General features: G+C 43.0%; 1 protein-coding gene across 3 annotated transcripts in view; it reads right to left on the bottom strand.

The window, feature by feature from the left end:
• The window catches only part of POLR3A (RNA polymerase III subunit A), a 65447-nt gene that overhangs the window by 37471 nt on the left and 7619 nt on the right, over positions 1-20357 (bottom strand). For all 3 annotated transcript variants that reach the window (XR_009053843.1, XM_057735932.1, XM_057735931.1), the window contains exons 6-19: positions 16592-16831; positions 16304-16466; positions 15990-16126; positions 14782-14885; positions 13862-14003; positions 11188-11328; positions 10300-10369; positions 9771-9898; positions 9438-9576; positions 7832-7996; positions 4963-5135; positions 3301-3412; positions 1892-2010; positions 131-268 (exon numbers count right to left, since the gene is read on the bottom strand). Coding sequence is in view for 2 of the 3 variants with exons in the window: in XM_057735932.1 (XP_057591915.1) it covers positions 131-268; positions 1892-2010; positions 3301-3412; positions 4963-5135; positions 7832-7996; positions 9438-9576; positions 9771-9898; positions 10300-10369; positions 11188-11328; positions 13862-14003; positions 14782-14885; positions 15990-16126; positions 16304-16466; positions 16592-16831 (1971 nt within the window). In the remaining variant the exon portion in view is untranslated. The remainder of the gene's footprint in view (positions 1-130; positions 269-1891; positions 2011-3300; positions 3413-4962; positions 5136-7831; positions 7997-9437; positions 9577-9770; positions 9899-10299; positions 10370-11187; positions 11329-13861; positions 14004-14781; positions 14886-15989; positions 16127-16303; positions 16467-16591; positions 16832-20357) is intronic.

Below are 20357 nucleotides of genomic sequence, written 5' to 3'. Positions count from 1 at the left end.
CAATTTTTCCTTTTAAATACCAAGATTGGATAAGTTAGAGCTCAGTTACAAAATAAGCAAACACTCAGTGGTCAAGAGCTGCAGGCCCCGTCCTGCTTCATTGCTAATGGCCCACATTTCTTCCGGTTACCTGCATGTATCCTGTTTCAGCTGTCTTCACTGCTGTGTCGACGAGACCTTCCCGGCCAGCCATCGTGTGGAAGAAAAACTCGGTTGGTGTCAAACCGGAATAAAAGCTATTAGCCACAAAGCCTTTGGCAGCTGGGAGCTAAAGAGAAGTAGGGAAAAGAAAGAAACCTAACAAAAACAGTTCAAGGTCCACAATTCCAAAGCCCATTCAAATGCTTCACTTTTAGACTATAAATACCCAGCTAATGCACTCATGTTTTATGCCCTTTCCTAAAAGAGAAACAATTTAGCCCAAACCATCTTTACCAGAGACAAGGAGGTCAAGACCCCAGCCAGGGCTGGTGCTGGTGCCACTGGCAGCAGGTGACTCATGACAGGGAAACCGAAGCTTGGGCTGCTGTCTCTAGAGCAGGCAGGCAGTCATGGACCTCAGTTCAGAGGGCACCCTGCTGACTGCAGCAGCCTGCCCCGCCCCTGGGAAACGACTGCCCCCCAAGACACCCTTCCTGCAGGCCAGATCTGCCCGCCTCCAAAACATAATTGTGTGCTGCTAACGTCTATGGGGATTCATCAGGAGGCTGCTGAAATATTCTAAGATTAGACTGTGATGCTGATCACACAACTCTGTGAATATACTAGGTCCTGAAATCTGCACTTTAAATGGGTATTATGATAAATGAAATGTATCCTTAAAAAAAGAACTGTAAAAAAACCCCATGCATATATAAAACACCATAGGAAATGCCAAATGACCTTTGATCTAGATAGGTCTGTGTTCCTTGGGGGGACAACTTGGATGAACAGGCGAACCTCCTGCTTCCCGATTTCATTTAAGGGGCGGCTGGTATACTGAGGCATTTCTAGGCAAGCACCATCTACTCGGAAGCCTAGCACTGGATGTCCCTGGCATCACTTCTAACTTGGTCAGGCTTTGACTTTGAGCCAGATAAGCATAGTCAGGTACCATTCCAGTAACCAGCTGGCTGCCTGACCTCTAGTGAATTCTGATCTTGGACAGAGAACCTGAGTTGTTCCTGAGGACACCTGATACAGAGAATATCTGTCCTTTCTCCGTATAGCAGCCCTATCTCCCCAGGAGGGGCTAGACAGAAATGCTGTAGTTCCATGGGGCAGGAGCAGCTGGGGCATCTCTGCTTCGGTATGAATAACAGCTGACTCCACCCAGAATTTACTAAGGGACCAAATCTGCTCTAAGTTCCTCAACTGTATACTTAATAGCTGTCTGCCCCTGAATCCCAGAAAACCTCAGCGCAGGCTTGCCTCACTCTGCTGACACGAGTGCCCAGACCATGAGGGCCAATGGAACCCAGAAGTCATTTACAAGCAGAGTTTAAGAATTCCAGAGAGGAGAACTTGAAAGTTCCTTGTCATTTTACTGTGGTTCACATGTTCACTGTTTAAAAATCCCATACTTTTATGTAAGTGCCCCCAAAATAAGCATAGAGATTGAACGCACATACATGATAACTACACATTTTGACCACTTAAGTTTGATGGGAATCTGAAATCCTCCTTCTTGGAAAGAAAATATACAAGAGGGCATTGGTCCAAGTTTTACAGCTCCAAGTTTAACAAGGCTCCTTCTACAGGACTCAAGTTTGGGTTGCAGAGAGAATCTCCCCAAGCGGGCCCCGCCCTCATATACCAGCTCCAGGAGCTCCCCGGTTGGCAGCCCCAGAGCCCCCTCAGCTGTATTGCTGAAGGTTGTCCTTCAAAGTTCTGCTGATCCACTACTGCTTACCTTTGAGTGTTTTTCAAAGTGAGGTAAGGACCTGTTTTCGAAGCCATCTGGCACTCGAGAGCCACTGATGGCTTGCTGTCCCACACAGGCAATCATCTGTGATATGTTAATGAAGGAACCTGGGGAAGCAGGTCAGGACTGTAACATTCGTTTACTAAAATGGCATTAAATGAAGTGCAAGCAGCTCTGTGGGATAAAACGGGAATACAACATGGTGCACCCCCTCTCCTCAAGTTCATAGTCTAGGGACAGTCAAAGTCAGAACTAGAACAACACAGGGTGGAGCTGTCAGTAACACAAGAAAGGCTGAGCAGGGCTGGAGCCTCTCAGGGGCAAACAAGCACTTTGGGGCTGGAGGAAACACTTTCAGGGGAGTCTTCCAGAAGGCAGCAGCAACCCGCTGGACTTTTGGAGGACAAAAGACATAGAAGACATGGGGCAGGAATTCCAAAGTGGGTGGGAGAGTGAGAGGCAAAGACAGGACAGGAGTGTGGCGTATGTACCAGGAGCAGGGAGTAAGAGAATATGGGGTGAAAGGAAGCAAGGTTAAAGAGATTGGACTTTATTCTATCAAAAATTTACAGAAACAGGAGAGGCTGGAGGTTCTGAATTTGAGTGCAGTATCATGAAACCTAATGCTTTTGGGTCCTAGCTAACTATGAAATGTTAAGTGTTTTTAATTATCATCAAACATATTATTTTAAAAATCCCCAGCTTTTCTTTCTTTAAAAAATGAGATCAAGTTTACTCAAAGCACCCTCAAACTCAGAAACCCACATACATGACCAATAAGTTAAACTTCTAAAAATGCAAATAATTAATAAGTCTTTTCTCTATGTATTATTTAAAAAGATACATCCTGGACTTCCTAGGTGGCGCAGTGGCTGAGAATTTGCCTGCCAAGGCAGGGGACACAGGTTCGATTCCTGTTCCAAGAAGATCCCACATGCCGTGGAGCAACTAAGCCTGTGCACCACAATTATTGAGCCTGCACTCTAGAGCCCACGAGCCACAACTATTGAGCCCGTGTGCTGCAACTACTAAAGCCCACATGCCTAGAGCCCATGCTCTGCAACAAGAGAAGCCACCACAATGAGGAGCCCCTGCTTGTTGCAACTAGAGAAAGCCCATGTGCAGCAACTAAGAGGCAATGCAGCAAATAAATAAATGATTGAATAAAAAGATATGTCCTTATAAACAAAAAGCCTGAAGTTCTTTTTTTTGGCTGTGCAGCTTGTAGTTCCCTGACTAGGAATCAAACCTAGGCCCCAGCAGTGAAAGTGCTGAGTCCTAACCACTGGGCCGCCAGGGAATTGCCAGGCCTAAAGTTCTGACTCACATTTTCCAGAACACAAGCAGCCAGCCCACACGGAGTGCAGTGACAGCAGTGGCCGGAGGGGGGCACTCACCTTTAGAGCCGCACAGAGCCATGGTGAGGGGGCTGTTGCTCTTATCCAGCTCCCGGAGGCAGGCGCTGCCTGCGTGGTCTCGGATCACGGACAGCTCCTTCAGGATCAAAGCCTGGCGGGAGAAAGGGAGGTGCGTGGTGGCTCTGCAATCACCAATGTTCAATATGACACTTAAGGAAACATGAAGAATTTCAGCAAGATGTCAGATTTCCAGCAGATGAAAGATTTCGGAGCCTTAGAAGACCAAGGTGCCCTATCTCTACAGACTGACATCTTCCACAAGGTTCCATAATCAGTGCATAAGGAAAAGATGATTAGTAACAAAACCTTGGAAAATCCTTTCAATGGCCAATAAAGTAGAATATACTTGGCTTTGTGTACAGTACCCTATATGGCAATGTATCTGTATATATATTATTGTACATACACATGCATGTGTATACACATGTATAATCTTATACTTTATAACATATTATGTAATACATAGTAAAAGAGAGTTGCTTGTGCTATTTGCAAAACTTGTTTCTCTGCCAAGCACACATTTGAATTCCCACCAGTTAAGCATGTGATGAGGTGATTCTATAGGAATATTCTAGTCCATGAGTTTATCCCGTCATCCCTCAACTCACAACTTATGATGCTGAATCAGCTGAGTCATGCTTTCACTAAAAATGAACACAGCTGAGGCCTCAAGTAATTTTCTAGGTGAGAAACACCCATTTCTCTCTCTGTTTTTCTTTAAGAGTTAGTGAGGTTAAGAATGAGCTAAGTGTATATATATAAAATAGATAACTAATAGGGATTTACTGTATAGCACAGGGAACTCTATCAGTACTCTGTAACGGCCTATATGGGAGAAGAATCTGAAAAAGAGTGGATATATGTATATGTATAACTGATTCGCTTTGCTGTACACCTGAAACTAACAACATTGTAAGTCAACTATACTCTAATAAAATTAAAAAACAAAAAGAATGAGCTAATTGTGAACACCTCACACAACTCTGCTTCCTTTCCACGTTAAAAAGTTCATTTCAACAGAAAATGTCTTACTGTTCAAAAAGCCTTTCTTCCCTACTTAGGTGAGTTAAAGCTCTGAGCCCCAGGCTACTGGGGAAGCAGAAGAGAGCCAGGCAGAACCCTGGTGCAGTTAGACTGCTGGGCTGGGCTGCTTTAGAGAAAACGCAGGACTTACAGGTGATTCTGACTCTGACAAGTGTGGGTCCAGTTCTCAGCTAACCTAGCTGCTCCAAATGTGAGGGGGCAGCAGACTGGTAAGTGACTCTCAGACATGAACTATCCATGTCTCTTTCGAAGAGCTGTGGTGTCAGTCTCTAGTCACAGAATGCTGGAAACAGAAAGGGCAGAAGTACTGAAGTACCAAGTACAGAAGGGGCCCAAGTGTGATGCTGGAACAAGAGCAGCCCCGTGCGGCCAAACAAACAGATGGCCATGTTTTCACCACCTAGAACGTCAAATTTGGAAGGGATGTAATGGATCTGATGGGAGGCCCACCCTTCATGAGACACACACAAGCTGCACGGGATGGAGATGGGCTAAAGCTACTGCCTTTCCTTCCTGCTCACCTCTGCTGCTTCTCTTCAGGGCCTACAGCGCCACCCAGCGATGAAGTGGCTAAACTGACCAAAGAGCTAGACTCACCTCCAGGGTCTCCTCTGCAGTGCAGCCGGGCTGCTGCTGCAGCTTGCCTGTGTTCAGGGCTTCGATGTACTCATCACATTTTTTGTAGCCAGCATTCAGCAACTCATGCTTGGCCTTCAGCAGCCCTTGGCCAGGTGTGACGTCACCAATCCCAATCGAGAATCCGCGGTTAGCTGCAGCACAGTGACAGGTAGAGCAGGAAGAGAGAGCCACGGATGTTAGTCAACCTACTGTGTGGAAACAAGTTGATACCTTCAGAGAACCTGTCACAATCCAACTAAACAAAAACTTCCGGCACTGGTTCCCAGGTAGTTACACAGAAAAGACTGAGACTCTCTAACTCCTCTGAGACATCACAACTTAGTGGGGAGCACAGTGATGTCCCTACTAATTACACATGAAGCCGACGCCCACTAAATAATACAGAGCGCTGGAAAAAGCCGGCTAGGGAAAGTGGGCCACCTGACTGCTGGTTCTCAGCACTGCAGAGACCTCTCTGTTCCAATACTCTTTTTCAGAAATCATTCCAAAATACAGAGAATAAGAAACAAATGTAAACTGCACGTTTGATGGAACTATACACTAATCCTAACCCTAATCTCTGCCTATGAGAGGCAACTGGCTTAGTAGGGTGGGGAAGGGGATGCCTACGAGTGGCTGCAGAAAAGGAGGGCCAATGAGTCTGGAAAGTCTCAGAAACAAAATCCTCAGGTTCTGTTGGAGGTAATGTATGTGTTGGAAAGGGAGAAACCTGGTGGAAAGTTTGTAGAGGCATAGCTTGTTTTACTGTGCTTCATAGATGTTGCATTTTTTAAAAAACTGAAGGTTTGTGGCAACCTTGCATTGAGCACATCTAAAAGAAAAGCACAATTTTTCCAACAGCATTTGCCTGCTTTGTATTTCTGTGTCAAATTTTGGTAATTCCCACATTATTTCAAACTTCTTTATTATTATATTTTTTATGGTGATCTGTACTGTCACTACTATGACTCCCTGAAGGCTCAAAGGATGAGCATTTTTTAGTAATAAAGTATTTTTAATTAAGGTATGTACATTATTTATAAAGACACAATACTACTGCACACATAGTAGACTACAGTGTAGTGTAAACAACTTTCATATGCACTGGGACACCGAAACATTCATGTGACTTGATTGTGATATTTGCTTTATCCTGTGGTCTGGAACTGAACCTGTGATGTCTCTGAGGTCTGCCTGTAAGAAACAGGCCCCAGGCCCTGGGAGGAGACAGAGTGATAGAGAAGATGTATTTAGGGGTCAAGAATGGAAGCCTTAAAAAAAAAAAGAAAAAAAAGGAAAAAAGAAAAAAAAAGAAAGGAAAGAAAAAGGAAAGGAAAGAAAGGAAAAGAAAGAGAAAAGAACTACTGGCAAATAAGAACAATGGTTGGAAATTAAACATATGAAAGTGAAAAAATTTTTTAAATTAATAAGTGTTAAAATTGAATTCAGAAACAAAGAAATGGACAATAGGGAAAAGAAGAAAATCAGAGAATTAATCTAAGAACTAGACAATCAACAGAAGTTCCAAAAAGAAAGAACAGAGAAAGTAAGAGAGAAGATGATTAGAAAAATTACTAGAGGGACTTCCCTAGTGGCGCAGTGGTTAAGAATCTGCCTGTCAATACAGGGGTCACAGGTTCGAGCCCTGGTCTGGGAAGATCCCACATGCCGCAGAGCTACTAAGCCTATGCGCCACAACTACTGAGCCCACGTGCCACAACTACTGAAGCCTGTGCTCCACAACAAGAGATGCCACTGCACTGGGAAACCTAAGCACCACAAAGAATAGTCCCTGCTTGCCACACTAGAGAAAGCCCACAAGCAGCAATGAAGACCCAGTGCAGCCAATAAAAGTAAATAAATAAAACAAATTTATTAAAAAAAAATACAAGAAAATTTCCAGAGCTGAAGGACACATGTTGAAAATTAAGAGAGCTTACAGAGTGCTCAGCTCAATGCGTGATAAATGACCCATCTCAAGGGTGTGTCATTATGAACTTTCAGAATGCTGGAAACAAAGAGGATTCTCAAAGCTTCCAGAATAAAAAGGTAATTCAGGATAAACAACAAGGTCCTAATGTATAGCACGGGGAACTATATTCAATATCCTATGATAAACCATAATGGAAAAGAATATTTTTAAAAAAGAATGTATACACGTGTAAAATTGAGTCACTCTGTTGTACAGCAGAGATTGGCACAACATTGTAAATCAACTATTACTTCAATTAAAAAAAAGACAATTCAAATACAAAAAGTTGGGAAGAAGAATGGAAATACACTTTACAGCAACACAAAGCTAGAACAGAGTAGAGCAATACCTTCAAAATTCTCAGGGAAAATAATCTTCAGTCTAGAATTCTACACCCAAGTGAGGAGTCAAATATAAGAGGGGGCTAAAGATGTTTTTGGGCGTGCAAAAAATCTCCTAGCCCGTGCACGGTAGGCTCAAAGCATGAGCAAGCAAAGGAAACATAACAGTGCAAGGACGGTAGGAAAATACTAAGTAAACCAGTAGGGCTTAATCGTGGAAGACCCAGAGGGTGATAGTCTTGCACATGTACCTCGGAAATAGCCCACGAAGGGCCCTTTATGTAACAACCCTATTTGATGGGCAATAGAGAGCTACTGTAGCTTTTGAGACAAGAACTAAAAAGCAAATTCAAACTTGTAGCCAAACTAGTCAATATCGAGTTAATTTCATTAAGAAAAGCATAAAGGGTTTAGCCTGGAATAAGAATCCTTTTCTTTGTGTGTGCATGTGTGTGGGGCAGGGTGATGAAACAGTAAAAGAAACCCCTAAAACCAATAACTTCTAGCAATAAAACGAGGATGCCGAGCTACTCACACAGGTAGACAGGGGCGAGCCTGGCAAGACGTGACATCGCATCGGCAGCTTCGTTCTGCCCCCAGTCTCGCAGCAAAATGTAAAAAATATTGTTCTTGGATCCTGATCCCAGCGTTCCTTTGTCCATGCTTCCAGACATCAGCTCGCTGTTCTGGATTGTGACATCTGGAAGGAAACAATGATTATGGACTTATACAAACAATTATTTATTACTTTGCCTCATTCCAAAATGAATTTGAGGCAGTTGAGAAAACTTGTTCTTGCACTAAAAGTAAAAGCAGAGCAAACGGAAATGCTCTTAAAAATTTTTGGGGCGGGGGGGAAGAGAGAAACCTAGGAACTTTTGAAAAGCTTGAAAGGTCTAGTTAGTTACCCTATAGTCTTAACTCTGAAAGGTACTAGTTGACCCTCATTGTCCTTATCTGTGAACTGTTTAAGACAGTATCAAGCTCTTGCCATCTTTATGTCATGGGGATGTTCCGAGCACCAATTCAATCATGTACAACAAAGTGCTGTTTATAATGTACTTTGTTATTCACCTAAGACCCTGAAAACTGTGACACCATCATGAAAAGCCTAAACAACAAAATGAAATCTGTATCTAGGAAGAAACGAAACACAACCTAAAACAAGAAGCCAAAATACGTTAAAGACTAGAGACTATATCTGCAAAAAAAGGGTTATAACTCTGGGGAAAAAAAAAAATCAGTGCTCTTCAAAACACGTATTCATCATGAGACAGCAGAAAACCCCTGACCTTCAGAGAGACTCTGCGATTCAGTTCTTCAGCACAGAGCCCTGCAGATCCACTTCTCGGCCCAAGGCCTTGCTAGCAAAGCCCATTCTAAGTCAGTGCTACTCAAAGCAGCCCGGGACCCAGAAAGTAAATGCTGCCTCAACAGCACTGGTGTGTGGACCACACTTTGGGCTGAATCAGTCTACAGGACTCAGATGGCTCCCATTTAAATCCTCTCACTGTTACACCTGATCTCCGTTAGCCAAACACCCACTGACCAGGTGAGGCAGGTAAAAACAGTTTAGTCTTTTTAGGATTCCCCTGGTGGTCCAGTGGTTAAGACTCTGAGCTCCCAATGCCGGGTGCCCGGGTTCCATCCCTGGTCAGGGAACAGATCCCACATGCCGCAACTAAGACCCGGCACAGCCAAATAACTAAATAAATACTCAAAAAAAAAAAAAAAGATCAAGATATTAAAATTAATCTTTTCAGTTATACTTTTTAGTCATATTTTTAGACAATGAACATGTTTTTGGACATAAAGTAATAAATTTAATGCCGTATAATGAGACCTTTGTACAGCAAAAAAAAAAAACAAAAAAAGGAAGAAAAAGAATTTGCATTAATTGGTAGAAACGAGTCACCTGAGACAAAACACGTGGTGAAGAACATTCTAATCATTGGGTTGGTCATGTGTCTACATGATCTCTACCTTTTAGAGAAATACCAGCTGCATTTCCCTGAAGAACAAACTTCCTGCCTAAGGCTATAGAGAAACTTGGGATTTGCTGGCTAAGTGAAGGTAACTATTGGCCACTTGATTTCCTGACTCCCCTGTCCCCTCAGTCCTTCCCAGTTGCTTTAACTCACAGGAATCATTGACACAGAGGTCTTCTCCTTTGCCACAGTACTGCTTGCCCTTGGTTCGGAGGTTGGCCCTCACTGGATTGTCATCGCTGGGTCTGAGGATGACACTGAAGATCTGCTTTCCCGTCCACAGGGTGACAGGCTGAAGGAGGAAGGAAGCCAGAGCATCAGTGGGCGGAGCCTGTCTCAACCACCCTTCACGCAAATCAGGCAAGATGGTACAGTGGACACACGGCAACCCAGCACCAGCGTGCGTACACTAAGGCCACTGGTGCATCCTCACAGTCACACACACACACACACCTGTGTGTGTAGACACACAGCTCCTGCACAAACCTTTAGTATCGTAGGGGGTGGGAGGCGAACTTTAATTTTCTCATCCTTGCCCACCAATATCGAAGCGACGATCTGGCACGCCTTGGCTCGGTCAAAGAAAGTGTCCTTAAGAGTCAGGAGATAGGCACCTGATGATGTTAGGAAACGACACAAAATGAAGAAAAGGAAAGGAATCGAGAGGAACTTTGAAATAAACGTGGACTGTTACTAAAAGAGTAACTTAAAACACAGCTGCTTCTTGGCCTTCCCCTCCAACTAGAATCCAAGCTCCACAAGGGAAGTGACTTTGTTTTACTTGCTTCTGCATCCCCAGCACTTAGAAAAATAAAAATGTCTCACGTATGGCAGGAGTTCACTCAATAACCAACCAATACAAAATATCTTAAGTAGGCTCACAATCACACCTAGTGAACAAACAACGGAATTAAACACAGGCCATGAAACAGCTTTTTAAGTGGTCACGTGAATCACCGTGGCTGAGCATCCTCGTGTTCCAGAGTCTCCTTTCAGGTGAATTCTGCAAACCCACCTGTCAGAAAATCCTGAATAGCAGCAATTAGTGGTTCTCCGTTCCTTGGGGTTACAAGATTTGCTTTAGTCTGAAGGGAAAAGGAATACAGTAAGTTAGCCTCCTTGGATGCATGATGCTGCTCCAGAGATCACCACGACGACTCTGAATCGTTATGAATGGAGAGTAGCAGGAAGATGAGGCTGAGAACTGGAAGCTAGGGTCCTTAACTGCAGCTTTGTCACTAACTTTCATCCCTTCATCTGTCAAGAGAAGAAGTACCAGCAAGACTGACCTCAGAGGTTCCCACACTCACATACTGCGTGAAGTAGTTTTGGGTTCCTATAAAGAACTCTTGGGTATAAGATGCTGCTATTGTCATTAACAAATGCTTTCCTCCAAAGAAAATTTACGTCTATGAGTGAGTAGCACTGTGTTAATCTGAAGTCAATCAGTTCCACACTCTCCACAATGATGGCAGAACTGTCAAGCTTCTCTTCGGTCAGACATTAAGTTTAAACAACAGGATTTAATTAAAATATAATGGGTGCCTATATTTGGCAAAAATGGGTCTCTTGTTCAGCGCATAATTAACCAGTTTAAAGAAGGTTCTGTGCACCAGAGTGCAGTTGCTCAAATCCTTTAACTGAGGTGTAACTGATCATGATACCCAACAGTCAAGTTTCTGCTACACCCTTGTGTTAACCTTTTCATAACTGTGCTCATGTGTATATATTCTCCTAGAAACCCATATTACAGGTCAGAAGATACTCACTCCACTCAACTTCCCACCTATCAGAGAAACTAACTCCCTTACATACCAGCGGGTATTTTCAAACAGGACATGTGTCCCTCCTCCCACTTTTAAGGAGCTTTTTCTCAGAAGCTGGGCTGCACCACCCCACATACCCCCATGAGAACAAGGGCTTCTGCTTTAGCTTCTTCTGTTTGAGGAAGATGAAGGTTCATTTCATCACCATCAAAATCTGCATTGTAGGGTGTACAGACACACTCATTAAATCTGAAGGTCCGGTGGGGCTTGACCCTGGCCTGTGGAATACAAAACAAAACAAACCAGAAGAACTTAAGTCATTTATCCAAAAGCTTCTTAGCTTCAACAACAGCAAAAAAAACGGCTTCCTGGATAACTGGACACTTTAGATTAAGGAAGTAAATTTCCAGTGTGTTCTGGCAAGTAATATGTCACTTGTGGTCTCATTCAAGTAGCTTTATTAGATCAAAACAATGCAATGTATTTGCTTTACCACTAAGAGACAAACATCAACAAAGAAGCCATAAGAAGGGGGTTTCCACTGACCAATGATGTCACCCTTTGCTATCAAAAGATTAACGGCAGAAAGTGAATAAAACACACTGACTAAATAAGAACTGAAAAAAGGAAAGCCAAAACAAACAAAAACCTCAAACCAACCTAGTTGGAAGAAAGTGAGCACCAAAGTTTTATGCCCTAAACTGACAAAAAAGGAAAAAGAATTAGATACTTATGTTGCCTTTCCTTTACAAATTCTATTTTTGGGTAAGCAAACAGCCCTAATTAACAAGGGAAAAGTATCCATTATAAGAGTGGTAGATATTAAATGTGAAAGGAATGTTAAATTAGAAAATCACCATTTTGCAACCCAAATGAAATAATGCAGGCAATGATTATAAACGGAAGAGACCATTAGAGAAAACATTGGTAAGGAACTTTTCAAGAGAGGCATCGGGCTGAAGTGTCTGAATCCCCAACCAGCTTAGCATAACTAAGAGTGGGCCAGCCAGACAACACGTGCCTCCTGAAATCTGGCAAGAAGAAGTAGCCAGCACCACCTACGAGTTATTTTGGCCAAAAAGCTGAACCTGAATCTGATCATCCTTTGAGAGTTAATTTCCAGCTTACAGGAATAAAATGAAGCATGAAGGAACCCTTAACACCATATACAGGCAGACAGAAAACATGCAAAATTCTTTAGGACAAAAGACCTTGTTTTTTCAACAATGACACTGAAATTAAAAGGAGGGGGGACATTACCAGATCGATAGAAGCTTAAGACATTTATCAACTAAATGTAATGTGTAGACTTTGCATCTCCCTTTGAACAAACTAGTTGCAAAAAGATTTTGAAAAACTTGGGGAAATCTGACTATGGACAGGGTACTAGATAATACCATGGAATGACTTCATTCTGTGAGGTGTGACATTCGCACTGTAGTTATGTGTGTCTTGCAGATGTAAACTAAATACACATGGAAAAAAGACACGGCATCTGGGTTCACAAAAAAAAAGGGAGAGGGACTTCCCTGGTGGTAAAGAATCCCCCTTCCAATGCAGGAGACATGGGTTTGATCCCTGGTCAGGGAACTAAGATTCCACATGCCACGGGGCAAGTAAGCCCGCGCACCACAGCTACTGAGCTCGAGCACCTCAACTAGAAAGCCTGTGTGCTGCAAACTACAGAGCCCACGTGCTCTGGAACCTGTGTGCCACAACTAGAGAAGGAAAAAACCCACACGCTGTGACTAGAGAGAAGCCCGCACACTACAACAAACAGCCCGCATACTGTAACAAAAGATCCTGTATGCCTCAACAAAGAACCCGAGTGCCATAACTAAGACCCAAAGCAACCAAAATAAGTAAATAAATAATAAATAAATCTTAAAAAAAAAAAAGAAAAGAAAAGAAAAGAAAAAGGGGAGAGAGAAAACTAGTGTGGCAAAATCTTGGAAATTATTGAATAAAAAGGATGGGAATATGGGAGTTCATCATAGTACTCTATTTTTGCATGTATTTGAAAATTTTCAAACAAAAATATTTCTATGTTATAATGCCCCAAAGCCAAGCAAAAGTTTCCAGAAAGGGAAGGCTTCTGTTTGCTCCTAGATCTCCACAATCATAACTCCATAATCATAAACTGCATCTTTGGTATTTCCACCACTGATGTAATGTTTTCATAAACTACTGAAAAAAAAAATGAATCTAGAAAAACACTACCTTAGGAGCCTGTTTAAACACTGTTTGCAAATGCTCAGGGATTTAATGGCTTTGCAGATAGGAGAATTTGTGAATATTTAACAAATTAAAGTTGCATCTTGTTTCCATTTTAAATCTCCAGAAAAAAGGAACTGCTGCTGTTGCAAAAACTAAACCACCCCAAAAAATATGGTTTCAGGTCTTAGTTGGAGGACTACTGCAAAGAAAAAGCCGTAAGCATTTTAGTTCCTTAGTTATATGCTATTTTAAATCAAGTCAAATTTCTGTCACATCTAATTTCTACAATTTTCTGCACACACACATATATATATATGTTGTTTGCCAGTGAAATCACGGTAGTCACTTTCACACTAATTTCCAATTAGTTCCTGTTTTACTGTTGTATGTATAGTATGTTGTAAATATTAAACACATTGAAAGGAAGTTTGAAATTTAAGAGTTTCATTCCAGCTAAAAAGCGAGAGAAGAGAAAAACCAAAAGTTAGGAAAATTTGAGATTTCCAGCAATTTAAATTTCAGAAGTCTGGAATTTAGCTCGGCACACAGGGCAAAGTTCCACCCAAAAGAAATAAAAACCAGTCTCCCACTCACCAGGTGGGCCATAATGCTCAATTTGTGCAGCGAGGGCTGCCGGTTGAACAGGACCACGTCTCCGTCTATGAGGTGTCTCTCCACAATGTCCCCGTACTTGAGTTCCTGAGCCATCTTTTCTCTGTTTCCGTATTTCAGAAACCTTAATGTACAACAGACATGATCTGTGAGAATAAAGTTTCCTCAGCAAGTTTCTCCCTCTTCATATCAGGATTCAGACTCTAAAAGGATCACACTTTATTGAATTTAAAGTGCCTCCATATGCCATCAATTAAAGTGCAACAAAAAAATTTTTTTTTGTTTTTAAACTTTATTTTTTGGCTGAGCCCCATGGCTTGTGGGACCTTAGTTCCCTGACCTGGGACCAAACCCTGGCCCCCAGCAGTGAGAGCCTCGAGCCCTAACCACTGGACCACCAGGGAATTCCCTAAACTACAACAAATTGATTGTAAGATATATCTTAATTTTAGAAATGTCAAAATATAATAAAAGCATGTCTTGGAATCAGAAACAGAGTAATAAACGAGCTTCTCCCATAGAGTCCTGGTGGTATATTTGAATCTCATGAGATAAAAAGGCACTGGTTATCAGCTCATCTCACTGTGAAAAGCTGGAATTGGCAAAAAATGCACTGAGCGCCCAGGTGACACAGAAAATGATCTTTCATATCCCACTGCATTTTGTCTTCCTAGATCCAATAACATTAAATGTTATAGAACAAATGAACGTTGTCCATATATTCAACAAGCCAGCAGAGCAAACAAATGATGTACCTAAGCTCACTGCAATTTAAATAGATTTTTCCACATGCTAAACTATCATAACAATTGTACTTTGGACTGCATTCTGGGGTGAGTATGGTGACAGTAAACTTGGTCACGAGAAGACAGTTACATCCAACCAGATTGGGAAAATATTACCTTTTCATCTGCGTGTGTCTCTGCTGAATGAAATTGGCTCCAGGGTGAACTTCAGGGCCATTTCGAACCAGTTTCCTCAAAAAGTTGATGTTTGCTTTGTTCACCTGGAGGACCACAATATAAAACAGAATGAGATACTGTAAGGTTTCTATAAGCCAGCACACTATACTGAATTGGGTCTCCGTCTCTACTTTCCTTGTGTGATCCTAGGAGAAAGAGGGGCATCTGTGGGCACCTTGCTGCCAGGGTCTGGAGTGTAAGGACAACAATGGATGGCACCAGGTTCAAGTCTGAACTCATTTGCTGGTGACAGGGCCGTGGCCTTTACTGGCCTTTGGTTTCCCTACTGGTAAAACTAGTGGACTGGACTGATCTGTAGGGACCTTCCAGCACATTCTGTAATCCTAAAAACAGGTGGCAACTTCATCTGTAATGATTTACCATGGGCTTCTAAGGTTTAAAAGTTGTGACACCAGCACCAAAGGCCCTGGTCTGTACTGCCACGTCCTGCAGCCTCAGACAACAGTCTCACAGGACACTTCTGAGAAGGAAAATCTGGATCATTAGTAACTCAAATGAGGACACTTTCTATGTAAGCTTAACCAGAAGCATCTGTGATCTGGGCTAATTGTGACTCTCAAGGGCAAAGTCAAGGCCAATCAATATCCTCCTGTTCATAGGCCTTTCGATTATCTACACCTCGCGTAAAAAAAAATACTGTAAATACCAGTTTACACTCATGAGGAGTATGAATTGAGTGTAAAGTGGTACAGCCTTTTCAGTTACGCATTAATAGCCTTAGAATATTCAAAGTCTTTGATTCACTGATTCTGTTTGAAAAATAATAACATCCCAAGAAAATTAACTGGGTGTTGTGTTTATCATTTAGTTATTTTAACACGTGAGGTATGAATTAACACAGAAAGATGTCAAAGACGATATTATTTGGAAAAAAAGAAAGTTGCAAACTTGTTTGTTTAATGTATATTTGAATTTATATACATAAAGGCACACACAACTGCGGCTGTACATGTTGTAGATATTATACATGGTGACATACGTATGAAACAAACTAGAAAGAAACACACACGTCAAACTGTGGGTCAGGTGGGTTACTGGGGATTTTCTACTGCCTGTTGTTTGGAATCTCAGAACGTAACATAAAAGACTGGATTCAGACAAAATATTGAGCAATTCAATGTACTCACCTTCTCAGGAAAAGTTAGAATTTTGGCCACATGAACTGGCACAGCTACCTCATCAATTCGGAGATTGGGGTCAGGTGAGATGACTGTTCTGCCAGAAAAATCCACTCTCTTTCCTGAGAGATTGCCTCTAAATCGACCTAAACGAATAAAAATATATCACAGGCCTCCAAGGCACAATGTGTGCTTTTGGGGGCAACCTGACCAGAAAGACCAAAGAGAGTCTGTGATCTCCAACTACATAAGCTGGACACACATTCCCCCAAAACGAAACAAAGGCAGTAGACCATCTCCTGCACACATCACTGGACATGTACCCTGTTTTCCCTTCAGACGCTGGACGAACCCTCTGGTCCATTTCTTGGGCGCCATGTTGAGGGGAATGCCTGAGAGCTCGCTGTTAATGTAGAGGGCACACTGCAGCTGCAGGAAATCCCAGTCTTCCATGATCATCTGGGTCTTAGCTCCTGATATCCGATGCTAAGAATGAACAGCGGATAAACAGAAACAAGCCTGGTTGATTTGACTTTCTCCATCAGACACTTCTGTTTGCATAGATACACTCCAAAACTTGGGGCCTGGAAATGCTAACGGGAAGCACTGACCTTTTTAATGACATCATTTAGGAAAATGATTTCTGTCAATTTCATCGTCAGATCATCTTCATTGGTGCCAGACTTCAAATCACTCACGACAGAGGGTCTGATACACAAAGGGGGCACTAAAAGTCGCGTGAGAATCAAATCGGAGGGCTTTCCAGCTTCTGGATTCATCAGAAGTAGAGGGACATCTTCAGCTGGGATTCGTTTAAATAAATTCAGAACTACTAAGGGATTCAAGTTTTCCTATGGAAAGGAGGGAAGGAAAGAGTGGAGATATTAGTTTTCCACAGCTTAGGCAAGGGTGTACTTCTCCATGTCCTCTAACCTGTCTACCACTTAACTGAGAATATGTACAAGTGATGACAGAGACTCCTGATAACATGCTATGTTACAAGAGCCCTAAAAATGTGCATGCCTATTATCCCAGTAATTTAAGCCAATAATTCTACTTCTCATAATTATTCCAAAGGGTATGATTTTAGACATTAACACAAAGATTCAGCTACAAGGATGTTCACTAAAGCTGTTCTTAATGGTAAAAAGCTGGAAACAGCCTGACAGGTTACTGACTTGATAAAATCATGGTACATCCATACATGGAAAACTATGAAGCCATTAAAAAAAAAATGAAGCTACAGAAATGTGGCTACTGCCATGAAAGGCGTTCACCAATATGTTTATGACGTGATCTAGATTTGGGGAAAATGTACATCTATAAAGAGGAAATGGAACAGTTTACCAAGGTGTGAACAGGGCTGTTTTTAGATGAGTGGAATTATCATCTTTTTGCTTCTTTTTTAACAGTTAAACTTTCTGTGGTGAACTTATATTGTCTATGTATTAACTTCACTTAATAGAATTGCTAGGCTCTAACAACTTACTCATAAGAACTATGCATATTATTATCAGAGATATTCAAAGATCAAAGCTAAGAATGCTCAGATTGTGTCGTTGCTGGTTATTAAATTTTCTTGGGATCAAAGACTGTGACTGAGACTATATGTTACAAGCAGAATTTGCTATGCAATAACTTACTGAGAAGGGGAACAAAGTTAACAAAGAAATATTTGAACAGCTAGCCACTGCTCGTAGAACACTGCCGAAAGAAAGTTTCTATGGTTCCACCCTGGAGGAGATGGCAGTGCAGCTGGATTCTTCTAGGAATCGCACTGGAGGTTTTCCAGTCTGAGTCCCTGTCCAGAGAAGATTGCCCCTCCTCAGGATCCCTGTCTCCCAGCAATGGATACCTCGCTGTCACTGGAAGCAACCATGGAGGAAGTCTAAAACTAACAGAATTCTAAAATGGGATGAAGGCTAGACGTCACCTGCAGTAGCACAGTCAGTCCTAGATGAGAACATCACGGAGCTGAAGGCTGTCCAGGGGGACAAGGAGAGCAGGAGGACTGGCAAGAGTCTGGAAACCAGTTCTCAGCAAGAGCAGTTACCTAAGCGTGATAGAACAACTGGGTCCCAAGAGGCACAAAGAAGAGGCCGCTGACTTATTGTTACGTGTCAGGAAACAGAAGTCAGGGACCGATGGACAGTAGAGTAGGGCTCAGCTTTGTACAGGGAGGAATACCCTAATAGCTTGAGCTCTCTAGCGATGCAGTGTGGCTCCCTCGGGTGATGGAGAGACGACATGGCTGGGAGGACGTCAGCCAGGGCAGCCTAACACTCAGTCTGCAGGGATGATGCCGAGACTCTTATCTGCAGGTCCACCACCTCCTGGATTTGTATTAAAATTGGGAGTGAATACATGTTATCTTTCTGGGGATAGAGTCCAGAGTTTCTGCTCTATTCCTAAAGGTATCTGTGACCCAGTAAAGTTCAAGAACCACTGCTCGGACTTCCTAGGTGGCGCAGTGGTTAAGAATCTGCCTGCCAATGCAGGGGACATGGATTTGAGCCCTGCTCTGGGAAGATTCCACATGCCATGGAGCAACTAAGCCTGTACGCCACAACTACTAAGCCTGTGCTCTAGAGCCCGTGAGCCACAACTGTTGAGCCTGTGTGCCGCAACTATTGAAGCCCATGCACCTAGAGCCTATGCTCCACAACAAGAGAAGCCACTACAATGAGGAGCCCGTGCACCACAACGAAGAGCAGAACCCACTCGCAGCAACCAGAAAAAGCCCGTGTGCAGCAATGAGGACCCAACACAGCCAATAAATAAATAAAATAAATAAATAAATTAAAACAAACAAACAAACAAACAAACAAAAACCTGACTGCTCTAAGGTCTCTTCCACCTCAGTCATGCTGTGCTTCCCATAAGGCATGGGACTCCACATTCCTGAAAATTAAATGGGTGGGTAAATATGTCAGTACAGGGACCATCCCGAGATTAATGAGACACCCACTTGCTGCTCCTCTCCATAAAAGGAAAATGTAACTCAATGCTTTGTTCACTTAGGTGACTAAGTGGCCCTCTCTAGGGAGGGGCTGCTTGGAATTAAGCAAATGGTGAATTCACGTTTTGCTCCCCACCCGTGGTATAAGAAAAACCAGGACGAGCTGATGATCTCAGAGGACCTGCCACTGCTCCAAGCACTGTGACAGGCATCAAAAAACCTCAGAAAAAGGGATCTTGTTACAGACAAAGCTTAAGCAGAAAAAACTAGCAGAAATACAAGACAGAACACAGGTGTTGTATGAGGCATGGAAAATGTACATGTGGTTAAGGGAAAGGTAAGATCAAGCAGCAGGGAGTACAGAGAGCAGAGGAGGCTGCATGGAAGCAGCTCAGGGATGGGGGACTCTGGTGATGGGGAGGAAGCAGAGGTTTCATTAAGCTGAAGCGACACGATGAGTCCAAGCACACAGGTAGAGGAGGGAGGAAACTTCACCTTGCTTTATTGTGATTGGTGCTAATACAGGAACATCAGTAGCAGTGATAACTCCCACAGCAACTAGCTCATATGTTCTAAGCACTTGCTAGGTACTAGGCACTATGCTAAGCACTTGATCTGGAATCCGTCTTTTAATCCTCATAAAGCAGAAACTCTTATAATCCATGTTTTATAGTTGAGGTTGGGTCATGTGTCTAAGGTCACAGAATAAATAAGCAGCAAAGCTGGGCTCTAATTTCAGGTCTGTCTGACCTCAAAGTCAAAGCTCTTAACCACCACCCTAAACCACATCTAGGGTGTCACCTGGACCAAGTGGGCTGGGGTGGACAGGGAGGTGGCGGCGGCAGGGGATGCTCTGAGAGGCAAGCTAGACACGCTAGACAAAGGATGCCTAAGTGGGAGGGGGCTACCTGCTGGGCCCAAATCATTTTGGCCCAGTTACTTAGGAGATGCTTCCCAGGCCCTAGAAGAGAATTCTACTGCAGAGTGTGGGGAGCGGAGAAGCAGTCCTTAGTAAGTAAGGACAGCGGCCACAGGGGCCCAGGCTGGGAGATAGCAGGAGATAGTGGTGGTGGACGTCAGATCTGGGGGCAGCAGGCGAGGCTGCAAGCAAGGCCACACCCAAGAGAGCCCGGGCACCCCTCAGGCTTACTGACCAAGGCTGCCAGCCAGGCTTCCAATTGCTTTCTACACAGCTATCAGCCTGGAGGCTGGAATTCTACACTCATGCTGGTAAGAGAACGACATCAGCCTTCTCAGCCTGCACCTTCAATTTTGCTGCAGGAACTTAATTCTAACTGCCTTGAACACATCTCCACTGGAATGCATCACTGATGCCCTCCTCCATTTCCAGAACTACCACGTTTTCAGATGCCCAAGCATCAGCACCCACTCACCTCTAACCACCCCCTCTGACATCC

This window comes from Hippopotamus amphibius, chromosome 5 (genome assembly GCF_030028045.1).
Source record: "Hippopotamus amphibius kiboko isolate mHipAmp2 chromosome 5, mHipAmp2.hap2, whole genome shotgun sequence".
NCBI lineage: Eukaryota > Metazoa > Chordata > Mammalia > Artiodactyla > Hippopotamidae > Hippopotamus > Hippopotamus amphibius.
This window is presented reverse-complemented; position numbering and strand designations above follow the sequence as displayed.